The sequence below is a fragment of the Numida meleagris genome, chromosome 5 (genome assembly GCF_002078875.1).
Source record: "Numida meleagris isolate 19003 breed g44 Domestic line chromosome 5, NumMel1.0, whole genome shotgun sequence".
NCBI lineage: Eukaryota > Metazoa > Chordata > Aves > Galliformes > Numididae > Numida > Numida meleagris.
Genome location: NC_034413.1, coordinates 36,788,067 through 36,810,643, shown reverse-complemented (window position 1 = coordinate 36,810,643; position 22,577 = coordinate 36,788,067). Strand labels below are relative to the sequence as shown.

The 22,577-nt window shown below is 46.1% G+C and overlaps 1 protein-coding gene across 4 annotated transcripts in view; it reads right to left on the bottom strand.

The window, feature by feature from the left end:
- The window catches only part of FN1 (fibronectin 1), a 49,854-nt gene continuing 30,144 nt past the window's right edge, over positions 2,868 to 22,577 (bottom strand). The window contains exons 25-46 of one of the 4 annotated variants that reach the window (XM_021399202.1): positions 21,988 to 22,260; positions 20,764 to 20,946; positions 19,740 to 19,829; positions 18,866 to 19,135; positions 18,579 to 18,695; positions 17,979 to 18,143; positions 17,133 to 17,288; positions 16,245 to 16,358; positions 14,483 to 14,752; positions 12,772 to 12,959; positions 11,621 to 11,708; positions 11,254 to 11,433; positions 10,839 to 10,928; positions 10,449 to 10,628; positions 9,468 to 9,557; positions 8,192 to 8,658; positions 7,511 to 7,649; positions 5,888 to 6,052; positions 5,149 to 5,274; positions 4,467 to 4,573; positions 4,108 to 4,218; positions 2,868 to 3,724 (exon numbers count right to left, since the gene is read on the bottom strand). In XM_021399202.1, the coding sequence (XP_021254877.1) occupies positions 3,650 to 3,724; positions 4,108 to 4,218; positions 4,467 to 4,573; positions 5,149 to 5,274; positions 5,888 to 6,052; positions 7,511 to 7,649; positions 8,192 to 8,658; positions 9,468 to 9,557; positions 10,449 to 10,628; positions 10,839 to 10,928; positions 11,254 to 11,433; positions 11,621 to 11,708; positions 12,772 to 12,959; positions 14,483 to 14,752; positions 16,245 to 16,358; positions 17,133 to 17,288; positions 17,979 to 18,143; positions 18,579 to 18,695; positions 18,866 to 19,135; positions 19,740 to 19,829; positions 20,764 to 20,946; positions 21,988 to 22,260 (3,644 nt within the window). In that variant the 3' untranslated portion in view covers positions 2,868 to 3,649. The remainder of the gene's footprint in view (positions 3,725 to 4,107; positions 4,219 to 4,466; positions 4,574 to 5,148; positions 5,275 to 5,887; positions 6,053 to 7,510; positions 7,650 to 8,191; positions 8,659 to 9,467; positions 9,558 to 10,448; positions 10,629 to 10,838; positions 10,929 to 11,253; positions 11,434 to 11,620; positions 11,709 to 12,771; positions 12,960 to 14,482; positions 14,753 to 16,244; positions 16,359 to 17,132; positions 17,289 to 17,978; positions 18,144 to 18,578; positions 18,696 to 18,865; positions 19,136 to 19,739; positions 19,830 to 20,763; positions 20,947 to 21,987; positions 22,261 to 22,577) is intronic. The other 3 variants (XM_021399204.1, XM_021399205.1, XM_021399206.1) reach the window with 3 other exon arrangements.

Genomic DNA, 22,577 nt, shown 5'->3' with positions numbered 1-22,577 from the left:
CCCTGCCACAGCTGCGGGCATGGATTCTGATTTACCTGAGGTGGAGACCTTGTGGCAATAAGGGCTGCCTGGAGGGTGGTCTGAGGCAGGATCTGGGGTTTCATTCTCAGGTTGTGCTGTTCCAATGGAAGCAACAAGCACTGTTTCACAAAGGCTTCTTGTCACTGTCCTTTGGCAGGGGGAAGGACCACCTTTGTCAAGCATTTGCACACACCCGTATGTGTGTGCATGCTGTTACCTAGCTGCTTTCCTCACCTTGTGTTACCTTGTCCTCTCTGTACACACATGCACGTCTTGGCTGGAGTGTGAAGGCTAGCGAAGAAAAACCCTTTGGGGTTTACTGACATGCCTTGAAAGCACGTGACGCTTCCTTGAGCTGCAGTCCTGCCTCTTACCCAGAACTGAGCAAAGCTGAGAGGCTTGAGACAGATTAAGACAGTAGCCCAGAATGAAAGCAGTATATTACTCAGTGCTCAAAAGCTGCCTTGCTGGCTGTGCTAACTCTGGCTCTGGCCAGTGTGACTGCTTACTGTGCCATTGCTTCCTGTGGAGTAGCAGCAGTTGGAGTCCTTGTGGTTTTTATTAGCATATACTTCTAAAACGTTGAGTTTGGGACTTCTCTTCCACTGATGATGTGCTTTTTCTGTCACTGTTTGGATCATGGCTGGTGCATACCATGCCATGAGGGTCCCTCAGAATCCGTTGGCCTGTTCTTTATCCTGATCTTCTAAAGCATTGAGGCTGATAATAAGCACCCGTTCTGTTGCATTCCTTATGAGCTATGTTCATCTGCTAGTTGAATGGAAGACTTTTCCCTTTGATATCTGCAGTGATTCAAAGCTACCCGCCCAGCTCTGCTTAGCATCCATTTCCCATAGCAGAGAGCACGCCTGTTCTCACAGGGGATGGGTCTGATCCCCACGCTTGATGTTATTTGAAGAGTGGGTTGCTGACAGCTCTGCTTCGCACCATCACTATGTGGCACCTTACCCTTGGCAGGCCCCTGCTGGCAGCCAGCCTAGAGGCGTAGAAGCAAACAGGGTAGGGAGGAAGCATTCTCATCCTTCGGAGGGAGCAGCATGGGATCAGTCTTTCCCTTCAGCCACCACGGGGTCGTAATACAACAAGGAGAGTCACTTGTTGCATGAGAACCTGGCTGAAGCATGGGAACCTTCAAAATTGGCAGTTTCTTTTGTTGCTGATCCTTACGAGAAGAAAGGAACCAGGGCTGATGTTTGGGATCTCATGAGATTCTGTCGTCTCTGTGCTCTGCTGGTGGCTGTCCCATATTAAATTCTACCAGCAATGTGTGAACCCTCACGTTTTTAGGAGCACAGACTAACCTCTACAGAGGGCTTGGGTAAATGGCATTGTTTAAAGTATTTTATCCCATAATATTTACTGTTTGTGCTGTTATGCCATTACAGCGAGAAGATCAAATGGGTTACAACTTCAGCACGGCTCCTGTGTGCCTCTGGAGTGCATTTCTTTATGGCACAGTAACTGAGCAGGGATCTCGGCAACTTGTCTCTGGCCCAAAAATGTATAGCTCTCCCTTGGAAAGGACAAATGAAAAAAAGTCTGGTTTAACACATAAGTGTTCTTCTTTGTCTGTCTATGCCACTTCTAGTCTGCATGTATTTTAGATAACTCATTTAGCTCTTTTGAATGTTGCTGGGATAGAAGCGATTTCTCCTGCAATCATCTTCCTATTTGCAAATGTTTTGGTTGCTCTATAGATAGCAATCTGCAAAAACAACTGCCATGTGTGTTTCATGTGTCAAGAAGCCAGATTCTGTTTTCATGCTATGCTTTATTCAATCCAGAGAAATGTATTGACTTGAGCAATACAGTGCCACTGGAGCCAAGCGAGGAACGTGGCCGAGGAATCGTGACAAGAGCCTTTAATGTTCTGCGTTGCAAAGGCTGTACACAGTTTTTTCAGGGATGGCAGCAAAAGCTAAAGCAACTCAGTGCTCATTTTGTTCACATTGTAATCAAGATTAGCTTTTTTTTTTTTTTCTTTATAAAGTGCTTTGAAGGGAATTTTATGTAGCCCTCACCCCAAGGTTTAAGCACGGTAGACTTGAAATCACTCTTGGCACAGAGTGAGGTGCTGTCTGGCTTTGAGGCTTTCTGCAGAGGTAAGGGAAGGATTTTGTGACTTTCTTTACAGCAGTGCCTGAGGGCACGCTCACTGGTACATAAACGAGCTCAGCTCTGGAGTTCTGTTATTTACCACATTGCACAGCCAATGGAATAGCTGAGATCTGAAAGAATGATGCAACAGCCCCCAGAGAAGCCCTTTAAATGGTCACAGGTAAGTCATCCACCACTGCAGAGAGCGGGGAGTTTTTCTTCCCCGACTTTAGGGGAAGAAGTGGGCCATGGGCAGGGATGTCACTGGGGCCAAGGAGGGAACACAAACTTCACAGATGTGTATGGCCTCACTCATTCTGGTACCTGAAATACTGAGACTGTACTTGATTTTAGCTATTTTGATTTTAGGTCTTGAAAGTGTCTGGCTGGAGCGAGGACCCTCTCTTTTGCCTCCCTTCATGCCCAAAGCAGGACTTGGTTTCCTTTCCCCTCCCTGCTTTCTCTCTCCTCCACCTGTTCCCACAAAGCTGGCTGCTGTACCCTGCAGCATGGCATACATACTGAGCGGGGCTCTCACCCTATGGGGCAGAGGGTGCAGCTGGAAGCCTTTAGTTAACAAGCTGCTCTACAAGTATTCTCTCGAGGTATACGTCACGCTTCAGTGAGGTGTTTGCTCCATCTTGTTTCAAGGCAATCTTACTCCAGATCAGAAAAATGGTCTTCTTCCTAGATTCCACGGCAGCAAAGAGAAGCGCTTAAACTGCGTGCCTGGTTTGTAAATCTTTTTATTAAAAGAGTTGTTTTTTTCTTTTCCACAGTAGTAAAGCTTTGGCACTTACAGTATAAAAATAATCACTGATCATAATTACACCAAATTCCTCTTTGTCAACTGCATACTAAGTGTCTTCAATACATTTTATTCCCATATAAAAACACTTGAAGGTTCAGGGGAACAAAACTGATAAATAACAGTATGAGATACAAAGATACAGCTAGAAAAATACTAGGATGATGGAGAAAGAATCAGGACTGTGCATGTTTTAAATATCACAGTGATTGGATTTGCTGTTCCTATCTTATTGCTGGCTGCACGCTTATGTGAAAGCAGAAGTGTTCGGTGGACTTTCCTATCTCTAAATGTCAGGAATGTTGGACTCAAATGTTGTTTGCGTATTACGGGAACCTTTCATTTCGAACTCCCACCCCCTCAACATTCTGATCCCCCACCAGTTTGTGATTTAGCATATTCCCCCTCCCCTCTTTTCTTTTTTTCCCCCCTTTAAATTTCTAAATACTGACTGGCATTCAACACTTTGAGCAAGAACAAGACCATTGCTACCAATCGTGAGAAAAGTCTGAAACACTCCAAGAGTGGCGCTTGGAGAAGCTGTGAGTTGAGCTTAAGCCGGGAAAATGGCTCCGGAGCAAAGGGCCATTCTCAAAGATGCAGTTTTGCTAGCATCACTCCAGTTTGGATGGTAATCATGGCAGATAGGTATTTATGCTTTGGTTTGTCTGTTGCCATTGCCGCAAGAAGTCTTGCTGGATGTTACTTTCCCCGTGGATGTTGTGTGTCTGCCTGTACGTCTAGGGGCATGAAACACTCAATGGGGCAGTTGACATTCTGTCGGGAGGGAAGGAAAGCAGTTAGCCTTGTCCCATCAGGGCAGACACTGTTGTGGTTTGGGCTGGGAGGCGTTCCCAGCACAAAGCTGGCTTGCAGCATTAGGTGACAACTAGGAGATCACTACGTGCACTACGCCTCGTCCAGAGCATGCAGGCACCTCCCAGCGCCACTGAGTGAGTCCCACTGGTGTGCAAGTGTGAGCTCAAGCGTGCGTCCTGTGCTGTGCAGGGTGGTGGTTTGCTGACCAGAAGTGTGCGACGGCTCTTGATCAAGCACAAAGCTGCATGCTACTCTCACCCCTCATGCCCTATCCAGATCCCCTGTGCCCGTGCCCCAGCCCAGACCCACAGGAAGGGAGGGGGTAAGGAAGGTGTACTCACAGTGTTCGTGGCCTGGTGGTATCTCTGTGTGAACTGGGTGTAGGTGTGGCCAGCTGAGCCTTCAGGGGCCACCTCCACGCTGGGCCTGCGGCAGTTGTCACAACGCCAGCCCTACAGGGAGAGCACATGTGGCCGGTGAGGTGACACCGATGCAGATGGAGCTGCCAGCACTCGTACAGCACCAGCAAGACCATGCCCCTGTAAACGCTTAAACTCTCCTACTAATTAATTTTCTTCCATGGGCCTGTTTTGCCCCAGGCATTAAGCCACCACCTGACTCCAAACACAACACTCCTAAGCCTGCGCCCCATTGCAGCCTCCTCTCCCCGTTCCCTGCGTGCCAAGGCCCTTCTGCATACCTGCTGTCCTCCATAACAAGTGCAGGAGCAGATGGCCCCGAAGTACTCCTTCTGCCACTGCTCTCCAACTTGGTACATTTTTCCATCGTCATAGCACGTGGTCTCATCTGTGGAGAAACAGGCAGAGCTCAGCTGCATGGTCTGAGCTTGGCTATAGAGCAGCATGGTGATCAGAGCAGGAGCTTCCAGCCAGTGCGTTCCCCTTGTTTGACCAGGGGCTCACAGGCTGGCACAGGGAAAATCCATTGGTTCTATAGCTCTCCAGACACTTTCAACTAGACCACAAAGGTATTTGCCTGACAAGAGCAAACGCAGTTAATGCACATTGCTTTGTCTAAAGGATCTTCAGGTGCAAAGCCCTGCAGGAACATCCTGTGCTGCTTCTGATCAAGCAACTTACACCACTTAGTGTGGTGACATACCTCTTGCATGCCTGCAGGGCTGAAGGCAGTTCAGGTCCCTGCACACAGCTTCTATCAAAAGAAAGTTCTCTTTTCAAGCATGAGACCGTGAGGCCCATGCCTTCAGTTCCTGTGAGAGCAGATTCAGTCTGTCACCAGTTTCACCTCCAAAACCCAAATCAGACATACCGATACTCTGCATGCCACCACAGCAGTGCCAGAAGTGAATGGAAGGGCCTTGAGAGGGATGATAAAACTTCCCAGATCAGGAATTGACTTACGAGGTTCACACTTGAATTCTCCTTTTCCGTTCCCAAGGCAGGTGCAGCTCATCATCTGCCCGTTCTCCCCCTGCCGGTCCCACTTCTCCCCGATCTTGTAGTTCACACCATTATCATGGCACCACTCTGGAGAAGGCAGAGGAACAACACAGGCAGGTGTTATCCCACAGGTGCAGTGACAGAGTGGGAGGAGAACAGCTTCATGTTGGCTCAGGAGGGGCAGGAGAGTATCTCTTCATCTCATTTAAGTCCCAAGGGGGAGATGTCCTACTGTAGGTAGGATGTGACAAAGATTGGTGGTGGAGGGAGTTGAACAGAAGAAATGAAAGGGAATTTAACAGATATAGGGTAGAGAGGGAGAGAAAAATATTTTAAATGAACTTTGGGTTGGTTTTTTTTGAGCAAATATCCAGTAGAACTATCACAGAGACTGCAGAAATTCAGTGGGTGAACCACGTGTATCAGATGATTCAGTATAAATAGTACTCCTATAAAACAAACATCTCCCCTGCAGTCGCTCTTCTGCATCTATGCACATCACAGTAATGCCCTGTTTGCCCAGCTTACTCTGCAATTTAAGAGCACAGTTTAAATGAATTCGATATATGTTGTATTAAACCACTCAATCAGGCTCTTGTTCTGTTTGCATCGTGTTTGGATCAGGTGGGCGCTGTCAAACATGCCATTAGGGCTCAGGCTGTGGAGGGATGGGCTGGGTGGTCAGAAGCAAGCTACTCACTAGAGGAATCGCATCTGAAGTGACCACTGCCAAAGCCTAAGCACTGGCACCAGAGTTTAAAGCCCGTTTCAGATAATCGCTCCCACTCCTCGCCAATGGAATAGAAGGAGCCAGTGTAAGTATCATAGCAGGTGTCATCGGCTGGCTGGTTTAGTCCTTCAGACACTGGAACGAAAAAAGAAGAAACAGGCATCACACACAGCAACAGGAGCCACTGAAAGACAGAATGATTTTCAATGAATACATGTGGTTTTTTTCCTTTGAATATCCTGCTACTACACCATGGGCATACACTTGATGGCTCTGTCAGCAGTTCAGACTCCCTGCGATTTATTTTCCATTTGCATGTGTCAGAGCAGTGGAATGATAAAAAAAAAGCTGACGTGCAGGCTATTTTCATTTTGATTCACCAACTTTCAAGCAAATGTGAGATTTTGCGTCTGCTGGTGAAAAGGAGCAACCTGACTTAGTCTGTTTATGAGCAGTGTGCTGTGAGATGGTGGGGGGAAGAAGGCAGGAGGTTAGTGGCTGCATGGGTGCTTTTTGGAGGCATTTCAGACTGTAGCTCATGGCAGGGTGAGGGGGGTGGAAGGAGACTTACAGCCAGACTGTTGGATAGACAGATTTGCACCCTACATGTGTATCTTGACTGAAAAGTAGGTGTTTTTACAACCATCGGTTCAGTGTGTGGTGGCCAAAGACAAGAGGCAAGATCAGAAACAAGATTCAATCCGTGACAGACTGAAGGCAGCTGGGGTGCTGAAGGGGAAAAACAGCTTTATTTCCCAGGGCAGTGGGGACAGCAGGGAGATGCATGGAGAATTTTATGGGGTGGACAACGTAAATACTTAATTCTTCACTTCCTCTTTTTCCCATCTTACACTCTCCTTCTTTGTGACCTTAAAGTACCCACAGGATGAGATGGAAGGAGAGAGCGTTGTTGACCAGATCCCCGTGTGGCTAAAAGCAAAGCCTGGGTCCCACAGGGTGTGTGTGGGCTCCAGGCTTCCCAGCTGTGGCAAGGGCTGCCTCTGCCCACACATACTTGTGGTTGGTCACAAGGCTTCTAAGTGCTGCCTGTCTGTGCTTAATCAGCATCTCTGCAGGCAGCCTGCCCCGCTGCTGGACCTTCAGGATGCTCTGGTGGTGCTGCTGGATAACCAGCACAGAAGCAGTGGCAAATGACTGTTAGAGCAGTTAGGGTGGCCACCAGCATCTTCCCTTAAGCATGCCTTGTTCTTGTGACAGCGTCTTCCCTGCTGGGCAGGAATCTGTGACACCAGCGTGATCCCTGGCTTCCTGCAAGAGCTGCAAACACCAGATCTCTTGCTTTCTCTCCAGCACAGACCTTAGAGGAGGGTACAGAGCCTGAAGGCACATTCTTCATGATTAGACAACAGATCAGAACAGCTAAGTCACACAATCAGTGTGAGTTGGTTATCTAAAACCACTGGGCCTCAACAATCACTTTTGTCCCAGTACCCTGCTACGAACTCTCCACGTCTGCAGAAGTTTCCTTTCAGAACTGTTCTCAGGGAAACCCACCTGGTGCCCAGGCTGGGATACAGAAAGCAAGGCAGGTCCAGCAAAGGTTCACCTAGACTCCATAAAGCTTTCACCTACCAGTATTGCCAACCGTGACCACCTCCTCCAGCACCTTTTGTCTCCGGTGATCTTTCAGGGCTTCCACTATGATGTTGTAGGTGGCCCCTCTGGTGAGGCCAGTGAGCGTAGCACTGGAAGAAGTGCCAGGAACCCTGAACTGCAAGAACAGGCAATGCCACGTTACCGGAAAGGTAAGAGTGATTACTCTTTAGGTGTCACCCCACTCACAGGAGAGACATAGTGCCCAGCTTGACTTCTGTGCTCTGTGCTGTGACGCAGCCAACTCACTCCCCTTAGACATTCTGGGATCTTCAAACACTGAGTTAAACTTAACTGCTATGGGCTGTGGTTTCACAATGGATACGTTGTTACTGCCATTTCAGGGAGACAAACCAAGAGAGAAATGAGATGGGCTAAGGGAGTCCTTGTCATGGAGAAGCAGCACTTCCATCTTTGTAACTCTCCAGCAAACTCCCAGTTGTCTCCCTGACTATTCCCTTCCTCTGGGAAAAGTTGACACTAACTAAGCCTTTCAAGGGCTGTCTGTCTTGGTACTTCTGTAGCCTTCTCTGTGAATTACAAGAGAGGTGTTTATCCTTCCTGCTCTCTGCTACATGTTAATAAGACTAAGCCAATTCAGACCACCACCTCCTTAACACAACAGAAAGCTGGAGGCCCAAGGGAAAACAGTTCAGTTACCTGCAAAGTATCTTCATCCTGGCTGACTGGTTGGCATGAGATGATGTACTCAGTGCTCTCCAGCAAAGGCCTCCAAGAGATGGTTGTCTGAGAAAGAGCTTCTTGGCCTGTGGTGTCGTTGCGCCTGGGCCCACGGGAGTGAGGGTACGAAGGTTCAACTATGATTGGCACCTGGTACCCCGGGATTTCAATTGCTTCATCTACATTTGGTGGCTGTCGTCTCGACCCAGGCCTCAGGGGAGTTGCTGTAGTGGGTACAGGCCGTCTGTAGCCATGCTCCTCGAAGAAGACTTGCTGACCCTGGTGTCCTATTGTCTGTGGGTGCCCTGAAGTGCCTGGAAGTTGGATACCATTTCCATTGTCATACCTATTGTTTGTGAGGTAAGGGGTCCCCTCATCAACAGAAGGTACGTCGAGAATGTCGGGCTGGTTGGGGTGCGGTCCAGTAATCAACGTGGGCAGATCATCTAGCCAAAGAAAGGTTAGAAGCCATAAAGCAAAGCATGGCAAATTAACAGCAGCAAATTAACAGCTAGAGTGGATGCTGTACACTGCTCCAGGCAAAGATTAGCAATTGTCCCAAGATGTAACACACTTTTTATGATCTCATTGTGAAGGTACCAATTTATGTCTCTCTCTATATATTATATAAATATCTTTACTTCATACATAGGCATAAGAAGTGTGTTGGTATGAATTTTTCATACAGCTGAGCAACAGTTGCGAACACCACATCCCACAGAAGCTACCAATGCTCAAACTGAGAAGATGTAATTATGAGAGATTCTGTTGTTATCATGTTAAGATAACCACTCAGATGCAGTAAGAAACAAGGCCTGAGATCACATTTGGATGTCCAGCTGCTATTTTGCATTGCTGCAGATCTCAGTCTCACACTGTGGAGGGGTTGGAGTAAGAGAAATGTGATAGGCAACCAATTAATGGATTACGCCTTTGATGGCAGGATAAACTAGAAGGAAATATGAGCGTTAGCCTTAATTGTCAATCAGGTACCCAGGCAAGAATCCAACACCAAGCATGTTGTTCTATTCGTAGCATTCAAGCACAGTTAAATGTCATTCAGGTAACTTAGGAATCCTACCTCTTGCACCCTAGGAAGAAAATCCTCTTTACAAAGCCTATTTGACTCAAAAAAGAATGTCTGAATGGTGTGAGCAGGATATTTTACATACTATCATTATGTTAGTCCTGAATAATACTCCCCAAGAGGAAAACATCTCCTGTTAGCACTTAACAATCCACAGCTTTCTTTTACCTGTCCTTTTTCGGCCAACCAGTGGTTCACTCTTTTGATTGTTCTTCACAGCGATGATGTAGATGGTGTATTCAGTTCCTGGTTCTAAGCCTAGGGAAAGACATAAAAACAATCTTACCTTTGAAGGCCTAATGATAAAACATGATAGTGGTCAGCTAAGAAAAAGACAGAGCAATCATATGGTCTGATTTTTGAGTAGTCCTGCATGGAGTGATGAGCTAGACTCCTTGCCGGTCTCTTCCAACGTGGGATATTCTGTGATTCTTAGCTATTTTACTTTAGTTTGTAATGTAAGACTGTTTTTTTTTGTTTGTTTGTTTGTTTTTTGTTTTTTTTTTGTTTTTTTTTTTTTTTTTTTTTTTTTTTTTTTTTTTTTTTGTTTTTGTTTTTTAAGAACACACCTGCCCTACAGATACAATACGGTTCCCTAATCAGATCTGAACAATCCACTGATATTTCTTTCCCCTGGTGCCACAGCTGTTATACACTCAAGCAAAAAAGCCCAAGACTCTGGGCATCAGTCATGCGGTCTGAATACTCAAGTTTTGTGTCTGCAGTCCCAGCTGACGTGGTCAGATTTCAATTCATTCTGAGGAGCAGGAGCCTGGACTCTTTGTACTGTCCCCAAAAACCAAGCAGGAACAAAGATGAGATCTTTCTGCTGTGGGCAGGGAGTAATTCCATGGTTCCTTCTGTGCAGTAATGCTGTCCTTCACTGCGGTCACTCAGCTGCGTGAGCTGGTCTATTTACGCCTGGAGAGGATGGAGCCAAACAGCTCCCAGCTATTTGCCTATACCTACGTGGGAGGAGAAATTCAAGTTCTGCTCAATCTGCTCCCCCCAGCACTTAATCCAAAGCACCTACCTGAACTATAGCCATACCTATCTCTCGTTGCATCTTAGATCCCACCCAATCATAAAAGAAAGGCAACTCTCAAGAGTTTCAAATGAAGAGCTCCCAAAGAAAGCAGAGACACAAACCAGTAATAGTAGCCTCAGTGGTGCCGGGCCGAGGGCGAGGCTGTAGCTCCTTGGCTGGTGAGCCAGGTTTCTCATATCTGATGATGTAGCCTGTGATCTTGGCTCGTGGAGGCTGCCAGGTAGCCAGGAGGGAGTTGCTTGTGGTTGTAAGGAAGCGCAGGTTGGAAGGAGCATCGATGGCTAGGTGGAAACAAAGGAAAAAAGTCAAATGCAGTAGAAGGCCAACATCTTTATGCAAGTTGTGTATTCTGAGGTCCTTTACACACACAGGAGTGAAACATGTTGCTGCAAGTCATAGCATTACATGCAGTCAGATATACACAATGTCTGCCTGACCCAAGGCAATTGCTGTGTGTTTGCATGTGCAGAGAAGTCAGACAGTATCATTACCTGTAGAGGCATCAATCACTACCGGAGAGCTGCGGGCATTCTCGTTCAGGGTGTAAAGGTAGATCTTGTAGTCATTGCCAGGTTGCAAGCCTAGAATGTAGTTGAAACAAAAGGTCAGCCTTTCTTGCAGAAACAGGAAGTACAATGCAATGTACCAAGGGCTGCTCTGGTTAATCCTAAAGGTTCTCCACAGTTTTTTATTTGTTGTAACATTCATCTGAGGAAGCCATCTAAAAGAGGCACCAGAGTGTCTGTCAACAACTTCTTGGAGACTTGATGTCATGACTCAAATATTTTTTCCCATCTTTTTTTCCCCCTCTATTATTCCCATTAAGGAAGTTCTACTACAAAACAAGAGCCCAGCATACCCACTGACAACCCTGGAAGTCCCTGTCTGCTGAAGCATCTCCCTTACCAGTGATAGTGTAAGCCCTAACATCAGGGCTGATGGTCCTTTGGATGGGGTTCTGGCCACTTGCAGCTGGGATGGCATCAATTTGGAAGCCAGTGATTGTCTCAGTCTTGGTTCTCCAGGTAATGGTGATGGTAGTCTCTGTGGCGTCTGTCACACGGGCCCTGCGAGGGGGACTGACATCTGCACCAGAAGGAAAGAGTCACCATCAGTACCACAGGGATTGTGAATTTTACCAACAAAGTATTTGTGAAAGCCTTTGCTGGAGCTTTGCATAGAGCTCTGCTTTTGACAGAGTCAAAATCTCCGCCTCTGGGCCTCTTTACCCATCGCAGAACAAACTGGTCACTTGGGGAGGATCACCACTTACTTTCAAGAGTGGTCACCACCCCCTGGGCAGGTCGGCTGGTCAGAGAGTCCTTCAGGGCATACACACTCACTTCATACTTGGTTGCCACCTAGAACAGACACAGTTACACGATGTTATGGCAAGGATGGTGGGAAATGTCTTTGTTCTGTGGAGCTACATTTCTTGGCAACCAGTTACTGGAGTATGAAACATACAATGAGTGAGGGTTTGTGGGATGATTCTAATGATTTCCACCTGTAATAAGAGATGTGGACCCAGCTAACATTGCTATTGAGAGTAGTAGTAGTGCGCACATGCAGCCAGGAGCTGAGGAAGTCCTGGAAGAAGTCTGTCATCCCCCATTTTGGGATCTCTGGGCTTCAAAGCTCCCTCTTCAGGAAATGAGAATTCATATCCTCTTTTTCCTGGAGTTAATCGATGCCATTTGCTACGATAACTTTCTTGCTGTGAAGAAAGGAGAATGGTGGAAGTTACAGCTTTAAGCATGGTCTTTAGTCCTTGACTGCGCCTGATCAGGAGTCCACTTAAATTAGGATGTATTTTAAGGCTCACTTTTCAAAATGATTCACAAACTCCTTGAAAACAGATGAGTAGGTTTTTAAGATAGCAGGGACCACAGGAGCGGTGATTTTAAAGCTTTTTCCAGTACACAAACTACTGAAATATTTCCAGTGGAGAAGATGGCTATATAGTAAATTTAAATGTACCCATAAAAGACTCGCATTTCTTACTTGCATTTTGCAGATGTCTTAGAAATAGGCAGGACTGCCAGAGCTCCCATATCACAGCTTGAAAATCACTACATTAGGTCACTTTTATCTGACTGCTTTTGTGAAAGATGAGTAAAAGCGTCTTACTGGGTCACTGTTGATTGTGAACTTGATTATTTGCATTTGATTACAGCACCCACCCTCTGTGCAAAATGAGGCAGGGGAAAGAATGCAGATCCAGCGGGCCAATTCCTTGCATTTTAAGAACTATGCTAACGAGTAGTTACAGTCGACGGCTGGTCAGACTTCAAACAGAGTCAGACCCTAAGGAGCTGTAATGAGCTGCTTCGGCTGAGGCTCCCAACCCAGGAATTTTAAATCGCTTCAGCTTCTATCGTTTCCTTCCTACAACACAGTCCGCATCACGCAAATAAAAGTTACCATTAATCCCGACACAACAGCAGATGTGCTGTCCGGAGAAAGGTTGATCTCTTTCATCGGACCAGTCTTCTCTTTGGGGTTCACTCTGACCCTGTAGCCAGTGAGACGAACGTTTGGCGCGTTCCAGTTGACGGTAAGACTGGTAGGAGTTACCTGAGTGAACTTCAGGTTGGTCGGAGGTGGAATGGCTGCGAAAATCAGGATTGGCACGCGGTTAGCTTGAAGAAGGTGACAGCCTCAGATGAAACAGCATTATCTCCTGAACATGAGGCTGTTCTAGGCCTGAAATACGCCAGTGGGAAAGCAGCGTGCCTTTTGCAAGCACGGGCGCAGAGCACTGTGGAAGGGGTAAGGTGTTGAGGTGTTTCTTTTCTGGAAAAATAGGGAGATCTCACTGCTTCAACCATGAGGTGAGCAACAGCACTGGCTGTGATACGAGGTGAATGCTTTGGGAGGTGCTTACATCTGTAGTAGGCCCGTTTGTTTTTATTCTTCTGCCCACCTCTGCTTTTCATTTCACAGCTAATGGTTTAGTCCTGCTTCACTTGCCAATCTCTGTTCTCTTCTACAATATGACTGATGATTTTCACAAGTAGGTAGGAAGCAGGCTCAGGGATTGCAAAGAGGATAAAAAATACTGCCAAATGCAGAGGGGAAGCATTTCACAGCCACTTACACAAGTGTAAATTGCTACACAGAGAGCAAGGCAATGGAAAAGCAGAGCTGTGGTGGCCATAAGGCTCATCACGTCAAAGGCTGTTTGTGAGCTGATGTATCTGTTACATTTAAAAACAAATGCTTGCATAATACAAGAAGCATCCACTGAAACATTTTCTTGCCTTACTGTTTGTAATCCTCAGGCTGTAAACAGGTAAAAACAGACCTTACAATAGTGCCCACTATTAGCATGTTGCTGTGAAGTTTCCTAGTTTTATGGGCTGGAAATAGAAGATGATTCTCCCTCGGTGCTTTGCTGAAACAGACCTCAATCTCAAGGCCATAAGAGCCAATGGAAAGTCTTTGATGACTTCATATATGCTTTTGAACAGCCCACAAAAGGTAAACCACAGAGTGGGCTTTAAAAATGACCCTACTTGCATTTCTGGTGGGTAGTCAGCTGGCTGTTTCAATCCTTACAGCACTGCTGTACTAAACTGAAGCGAAATCTGTACACTGGGTAACACTGTCTTCATTACACCCCTGGAATTATTAGTGCCAACTTTTCACCCACAAGTAAATGGGAGACGTTTATTACAGAGGTGCTAGCAAGACGTGACAGGCAGTGCTGCAAGCTTTAAAATGAATTCCTTATTGCTGGGTGTCACTTTATCTCAAGGAATAGCTTCCTTTTCCTTTTTTTAAACATGTTCTACATAGAGTTAGACCAGACTGGCACATAAAGGAATGCAAGCCCTTCTCTTGCAGAGGTGATGTGGACATCCACATGGGCTGAGGTCCTTAGGGCGGTGCCAGTGAAGGATCCAGAGGCTCTGTGAGACCTTGGAGTGGAGTAGCCTCTCTGCCTTCCCTAGAGCACACACAGACTGACTCTGCAGGCAGCCAGCACCAAGTAAGCCACCTCTCAGGAGCAATCACATCCCCTTGGCTGCTTCCCCAACACAGAGCACCAGCTGCGCAGCCACACGCTCTACCCAACAGGGCAGAAGCCACTGCTGCTGTGGCCCGCTGGGCAGTGTAGTTAAAGGTGTACCTGTGGACTGGGTCCCAGTGAGGGGCAGGCTCTCCATGTCATCGTATATGGCAACGATATTGATAGTGTACTCAGAACCTGGCCTGAGGCCATGCAGCTCAGCAGTGTCTTCTTCGCCACCTGGGGCCGGCAATAGCTCATGGATTCCATCCTCAGGGCTTGAGTAGGTCACCCTGTACCTGGTGACTTGCCCCTGTGGGCTTTCCCAAGCAATTTTGATGGAATCAACATCCACCTCTGTGAATGTTAGTCCTTTAGGGCGGTCAATGTCTGTTAGGCAAATTAATGGTAAGAGGTTAAGTGATAAAAAGCAGGTCGTGGGTGAGGAAAACAAAAAGCATCTCTATTACATGCAAAGCAGTTTTCAGTTTTGCACAGGGCAGAGGGCACTTGATTCTCCTCTGTGCTGCACCTTGCACATGTGCTTGCAGCTGTGCAGAGCAAGGCTGACAGTTTGCTGGTGCCAGACAGCAGGATGACAGTCTCAGCTTTGTTGAAACCATGAGAACTTGTATCACCACTTCCAAAGCAGCCAAGACACATTCTGTACCTGGATCTACCCCTTTTAGACAACTCCAGCAGCATTAAGCTAGCTGAAAGTGATCAAGAAGAGAAAAAAATGTATGGCCATTAGACCTGTTTCCACCAGAGCCACTAAGCAGTACCTCATGTTTGAGGCAGCCAGACAACCCACCCAGCTGGGAAAGTTTGGATTCGTGCTGTATTTGCTTTTCATTATTTTAAGCTGCTGTGCAAAGCACCAGTCCGAGGAGAATCAGTCCCACTATTTTATTTCATAAATTAATATCCAATTAACACACTTAATCAAAAAAGCTAATTACCCAGTAAATTATATTTTAAAATCCATTAAAAACAAAAAAGCAAACTTCTCAGCTTTGCATTGCGTGCACAGGGAATGTCCACAGGTGCAACCATGTGATACGCACCCTTCCCAACAAGACCAGTTCATTGGCTTTTCCTATTAAGATCAGAGCTCAGTGCTAGACTGCGAAGTAAGAGAGCCTTGCTCCACAGAAATCTACTCCAGAGCTATACCCATTTGTTAAACATAATGGAAAGATCTGGAAAATCATTTTTTACGTCAGACCTAAATTACACTTTCCTACAGGATTCCAATTTTTTCATTTGCCATGTTACGTTAGTTCTGAATTTTTTTACATTTTCTAGTTGGCAAAGATGATGTTTTTCCAGGAACTTTTTAGCTTGAAATTGATGTGAGCTCTTTTCCCACCTCTGAAAAGTTTCAGAGAAGTGTCTGCTGTCTTTAGGACAGTTAAGTAACTATTTGGGGTTGAGCTGTGGTTTTGAATACAAGCCTGAGCAAAGGAATAATGGACGTGGAAATCCCTACCCTAGAGACATAGAGATTTACATTGGAGGCAAATGCTTCCAAGCCCAGCCCAGTCCCTTAACAGCAATCACCTTTGCCACCTAGCTCCGTAAAAGAAATCTTTGCACATTTTTCCCGCTGATTGGCTGAAGGCAAACAAAGCCCCAAAAGATTCTGCAGCTTTAGTGAAAGAAAATCAGAAGCGCAGCATTTCGTGGGATGGAGAGAAGGACTGCATTTCTGCCAGCATCTGCTATTAGATGCGTGGTACTTAACACGGGGCAGACCACCTTGCATCCTCCTGGGAACTGGGGACCTGCCACTTGGTTTCACTGGAGATGTGACACTGCTCAGTAAATTCAGACATCAAAAGATAACATTTGTTGTGTTACCGCCAAGTGAAATACATACTGGTGACAGCTGTCTCAACCAAGGGGAGGCTCTCTCCATTCTGATTCTGAGCGTAGACACTAACCAAATACTCAACCGTGGGCTGCAGGCCTTCAATAGTGACTTGTGTTTGATCTGGCAGAAAAGAACAATGTTAGTCCTTTTGCATCCACACAAAGCTGCAGAGCATTGGCCTCTAAGCACTTGTGAATGAAGGGTCTGTACTGGCCATTCCATGACTGAACTTCATTAAAATGAGGTAAGTTTGACGCAGGTTTAACTTCTTGCAGTACGGCTCTCCAGCAGAACAAGACAAGACACCTGCAATTTGCTCCTGCTCAAAGGCCCCACGGCTAAAAGGGCAGAGTAACACTGTAGAAAAAGCAAAAGCAGAGCTGTTTTCACTATTTTCTGGAGTAGGACTGACCAGATGCATCACAAGCATCCCTGAGAGCTAATCTCTGCCAATCTCATAAAATCCAGCGTTTTCCTGAGAGCAGCCTGAGAGCTGCCTGGCCCTCTTTACATGAGGCCAAGCCTGGAGCATGGACTCAAACACGCGCTATGAGTAAAGGCCCCATAATATAACCCTGAGAAGGATTTTGGATGAAGTTTTTCCAGTTGCTAGAAAATCCAGTAGCATTCCCCTGAAATCCAGGTGCTTCCCGGGGATACTGAGGTTGCCAAGAACAAACCTCTGCAGCAGAGCGGCAAGTGTAAAGTTTTCAGGGAAAAAATGTGACCTAGCTTCCCCTCTATGAGACCCAGCTGAAGTTAGCAGGAAAGCAACAAAGGTTCAAGCAGGATAAGTCTGGTTTAGAGTATATGTCCGGTGCCTGATAGCGCTGACTGTAGTGGCCAAGTCTTGCGTTCTTTACAGATCTGCTGAAAGATTTTGTGTACTCTTACCTGGGGGGACATTCTTAGTTTTCGTGGGCCCATGTCCTTTCTTGGGGACAGCTGTCACCCGATACCCTGTGACTGGGGATGATGAAGGGAGCCATCTGATGCTGATGCTGTTGTCCTGGACATCAGTAACTTGCATCTGGGATGGTGTGTCTATTTCTGGGCAAGAAAAATAGGTTTTGAGTACATTGCTACAGCAAATCCTCCACCCATAGTTACCTCCTAGCTGAATTGTGTTCTGCTTTTCCTTTTCTAGACTGTGTTTCTTAGAACAGAAAACACAAACTGCTATTTATTTATCCCTCATGCCAACACAGAGCAAAAAGGCCTTATCCACACTACATGGGTGGTGACTGACCTCATATCAAGGTTCCTCAAGGATTTCTGAGGTATTAAAGCTTACTGGATGCCTTCATCTGCACCTACAGTAGCAATAGGATTAGGCTAGGTGCAAATCAGGAGTGAGAAGAGGGCCCTGGAGTAAGAAATGCAGGGCTCACTGGAATCACAGGGCATCAGAAGCACCAGAGCTAAGCCAAGCCAACAGGCACTCCTGATCTGAGAGCTCAGCTCCACAGTGAGCGGTTACATATTGCTTGCATCCCCATCTGGACTCCATTTGGTCTCCCTCCTCCAGAAGTCCAAGTCCATGATCCCCTTCTGCATCATGTCATTATCGTGCTGGGCCACAACATGCAGCTCCGCTGCAAATGATGAGCTGAAAACACAAGCCCATGACTTTGAAAAGAAACCAGGGTTCATTAACGCAGCTTTATGGGGGTTAGTCAAAGCAAAGCTGTTGTGGGGTTTTTTTGGTGTGTGCTTTTTTGTTGTATAAAGAGATCTCACCTGTTCTATAGGTGACAGTAACTGGTTTGCTGCTAGCAGGGCTGTCTCCACGACCAGTTACAGCATATACAGTAATGGTGTAGTCCACGCCAGGTTTGAGGCCAGTGATGGTAGCACGAGACATGGTGCCCGGCACTGTAAACTCCTGCACAGGGCTACTTCCACCTGAAAAGGGTAGGGTGGAAAAAGAGATGCGATGGATCTCTTCAAATATATGTTTACATCGTTACAAAAGTACAGGGCAATCCTATACGCATCCAACTGAAGACAGGATATTGTTGATTTCAGTGAATTTTGGGTCAAATTCTTTTTCAGTCCAACCCAAGGAAAAAAGAAATATGCACACAGAACCACCTCTAAGATGACTGCAGTGCTCCAGATGCTCTTTTTTTTTCAGAGGGAGATAAAGGTCATTTGCTATCCTGTAAAAATAAACCCTATATTTGACAATATTCTCTAGACATGATGCAAGTATCTCAGCGATAAGAGAGAATTTTTTTGTCTGCTGCAGTCAAATTTGCCCTTGCTATTTGTTGTAGCTTTCCAGCGGCCTCAACCTAGAGCTGCTGGTCTGCAATTGCCACGGCCACCTGCCCTCACCTGTTTCACCATAAGTGATCCGGTAGTATCTGACAGTCACTGCAGGAGCATCCCAGGAGATCTCGAGGCTGGTTGGGCTGGTGGGGTTGACTTCCAGGTCCCTTGGAACATCCGACACTAGAAAAACAGAAATGACATTTTAAATGCAGTTAATGCCCTACCTAAGTACCACAGAGCCTTTACTCATGAGCACAGTTTCACCAGCTGGCAATGGTTTATTATCCATCAGAGGACACCAAAATCCTCACGGTAACTTTTAGTCAGCTGACCCATCCCTCAAGGCTTACCTGTTGTTTGCTGGCCAACCAAGGGCACGCTCTCCTCCCTGCCGTTGATGGCAATGATGCTGACCACGTACTCGGTCCCTGGGAGCAAGTTGGTGAGGGTGATGGAGTTCCGCGAGGGGGGCACACGATCCTCCTTGGGCCTGCCAACACCGTGCTCTGGGTGATGACGAATTTTATAGCCCGTAATGGTGGCACGAGGAGCGATCCAGTGGACGGTGAAGGAGTTAGCAGTAATATCCGAGAAGTCAAGGCCAGTAGGGGAATCGAGCCCTAAGTGTTTCAAAGAGATCAGAGAGCTCTGCTGAACTACTTACTGCTCATCATCATCGTCACTTGCAGTACCATGACACTGCCACATATTAAGCCAAATGTTATTCAGCCATCAGGGTAAACACATGCATGTTTCATGATCAAAGCAAGATGAACAAGTGCTGGAATGCAGTCACAGGAAAGAGCATATGGCAAGTTTGGTCAATATCTGAAGTCTTCTCTACATGAGCAGTCTGGTATGTTTTAGTATTTGCTCTTACACAGACAACACACATGACCAGCAAGCTCTTTTACAGTTAGAAAAGAAGAGAGGCTCAGTGATAGATGCAATAGGCTCTGCCTAAACTCACTGCCAGGCACAAACGATTGGTACATTCACATTAGAGCCTACAACGCTTTATTTATAACCAGCAGATCTGGCTCTCAGACATGAGATGTTAGACTTCCTAGTGTTTCCCAGGATATGGATCTGCATTGCTCTTCAATATATAGCTGATGATCTGTTAACAAGATGACCACAGACAAGCAAGCGCAGCAAGATAAAGTGAACAGACACTTGATGGACGACACTAATTATATGTGTGTATCAGGCTTTGTCTAGTACCTGTTTTCTGGATTCCAGACAAAGGTGCACTCTCATGTTGCTCAGAAACACTGTAGACTCTCACCAGATATTCAGTACCAGGGAGCAGATCTGTAGAGTTGAAGTAAAGGGATTTAGACATACTTCTTTACTAATGGTTAGAAGTCACTTAACAAACCAGTGCAGTTTTAAGCAGTGTTTCTTAAAGGAGGTATTCATATTTTTATCTGGTGGAAGATTTGAGCCTCCAGGATAAACTTAAATCAGGTTTTTTGTGGCATGACGGTTACTAAAAATGTTGTTATCTTTTCATGGGGACTGGCTAGAAGCAATGAGTTTTCATCAGGGCCCTTTCTAGCTATCTAGTCACGTGCCACAGCAAAGTTCTAGCTGATACAAACTGGAATGCAGCCAAGGATTTCCAACACAGCTATTTTAAACACACACGAGCTTCAGGTCTAGTCCTGTATTCTGAAAGAAGGTATTGTCTTTCACTCAGCAAACCTGGTTGCAGGATGGGGAAAAAGTTCAAATAAAGCACAGCTTTTGCACCAGCAAAAAAACCAATGCCCACTTTTTTAAAACCAGCCAGGATTTTTTTTTACCATGTTCTGTAAAGTCCCCAAAAGTATTTATTTTCTGACACACAAAGACCAAGGAGCAATGACCTTTTGCACATTCTGATCATCCCGCTGGGCCCCCTGCACTACAAGCCCTTGACATCTTTGGCAAACCAGGAGAGTAATAGGTATTTACTCTTAATACCTAACCAGGCTGTAAATCAAAGCAATTGCCCCATGCTCTGATTCATCACCGTCCTTGGACTAACGGGAAAACTCTCCTCTGGTTTGGTTTTAACTTGTTTAAAGCTGGTGGCCAAAATTCATTTGCTCTAAGTCTGCATGAGGCTACTCTGACATCTGTTTAAATCAGCTGAGAGTCTGGCCAGTTTTACTCGGAGCAAACAGTTTCTTTTGCCTCCTCCTATGCCATTTCTACAGATAAGCGGTCTCTTATATTTGTCTTCTGAATGTAACCCTCTTACTTGTTAAGACCACCATGTTGTCTGAGGGTGAAATCGTCAGCTCTGCAACGTCCTCCTCCTTCTTCACAGGTGAGTAGCGCACCAAGAAACTGCTCAGCACAATGGAAGTCGGTGCAGTCCATGTCACTCTCATGGTATCAGGCCCCACATTAGTGAAGCGGAGATCAGTGGGAGGAGGCACGGCTGCACAGCAAAGAACAAATAGATCTTAATCTTCTACGGTATGTAAAAGATGAGCAAGACAAGGAAACCAGAGAAAGTATCTCATGCATAATGAACTACTGTGTCAGACCCATGCAAAAGGACTTCTCAACTACAGTTGGTTCCACTACAGTTAAGAGAAAAGTATGCCTGTACTGCTGTCAGGCTCCTTTAGCCTCTTGGCATTTCCCAATACTTTAAATATACCTCGTGGGACTAATTTGAAAACAAGATAGCACGTTTCAGTAACGTGCTTCTTGCAGCTGGATTTCATATTACAGATGTGGAGCCAGGAAAGGTTTAAAGTTGCCATACAGCAGCTTACAGATGGAAAAGTCATCTCATCTAGAATTCATACATGCACACACAGGAGAAAAGAGGGTATACCACTAATTTCCTATGACACTACTTCTATTTGTGTTGAAGTATTTACAGCCTCAGGATTTTCAAACACAATAGGATTTCATGCAAGAACCAGTTTCCAGCTCGCCTTCTGCCCATGCACTACAGAGACCCTTGACGGTGTGACATGGCTGTCAATGGCATGTACTCAGGGAGCGGTGTTTCACCTGCATCCTTTAGGGCATTGTGTAAAGAGTGGGGCCGCCACTGAAACAAGCTGCTGGAAGCTCAAATAGCTACCAAGGCTAGGGATAAACAGGAGGGTGCTTGCTGAACTGCTCCACCCTTTGGCAATTACATTTTAGGGAAGCGCAGCTTAAAAGTCCCATCAATATATATCTCGTGTTTCACGCTCTCAATTCCAACTGGATGCCAGAAATCTGAATAGCAGAATGTGACTGAGCCTGGCAAGTCTGCAGCCATTCAAATCAGAAAGCTGATCAGTGCATATCCATCCCAGCAGCCATTTAGAAAAAGGAGTTGAGCTGGGTCTGCCTGCCTTTTGTCTTTCCCTCAGTGAACAGCTCGGTTCCTCTTTGGACAAAGCCCCATCGTCCCAACAGCTAGTGACAGCATGAAACACCGTCCATGTCACAAAACACAGAAATTTTCAAAATTCACCCGTTTGCTGTGTCAGAGTGGTAGGGGCGCTCTCTCCGCCATTAATGAGTGTGATTACACTGATGTCGTAATCAATGCCCGGCTCCAAGCCTGTCACTGTGTAGTATCCTACTGAGGAGTCCACAAAATCTTCAAAAATAGGGACACTTTCTCCTGCTGCAACTACTGTGATGCGGTACCCAATAATGGTGGAGGCATTTAACGGGGTCCACCTCAGGCCGATGCTCGAGTCAGTTATGTCAACAAAGCTTAGGTCAGTGAGTTGGGGCACCTCTAATGAGTTAAGGAGCAAACAGGAAGGGCAAAGACACACAGAGGCAAAAGACAGACAAGGGAGAAAAAAGCAGTGTTCATCACTATTAACATCGACAGAACTGTAGAAGCAATTGTGGTGATATGAAAAATTCTCTCAGAGTTTAGGGGCAGAAGGAGAATTTTGGGGGGCGAGGGTATGTTTTGCTTTTTAGATTGTACCCTTCCAAGCAGTCTTCAGCTGCCTTTCTGAGCAGACAGAAGCTGAAACTCAGATCCAGATCCCCCAGGACAATGCACTTCATACATACTATTTCCAAAAAGGCCTGCAACAGGCT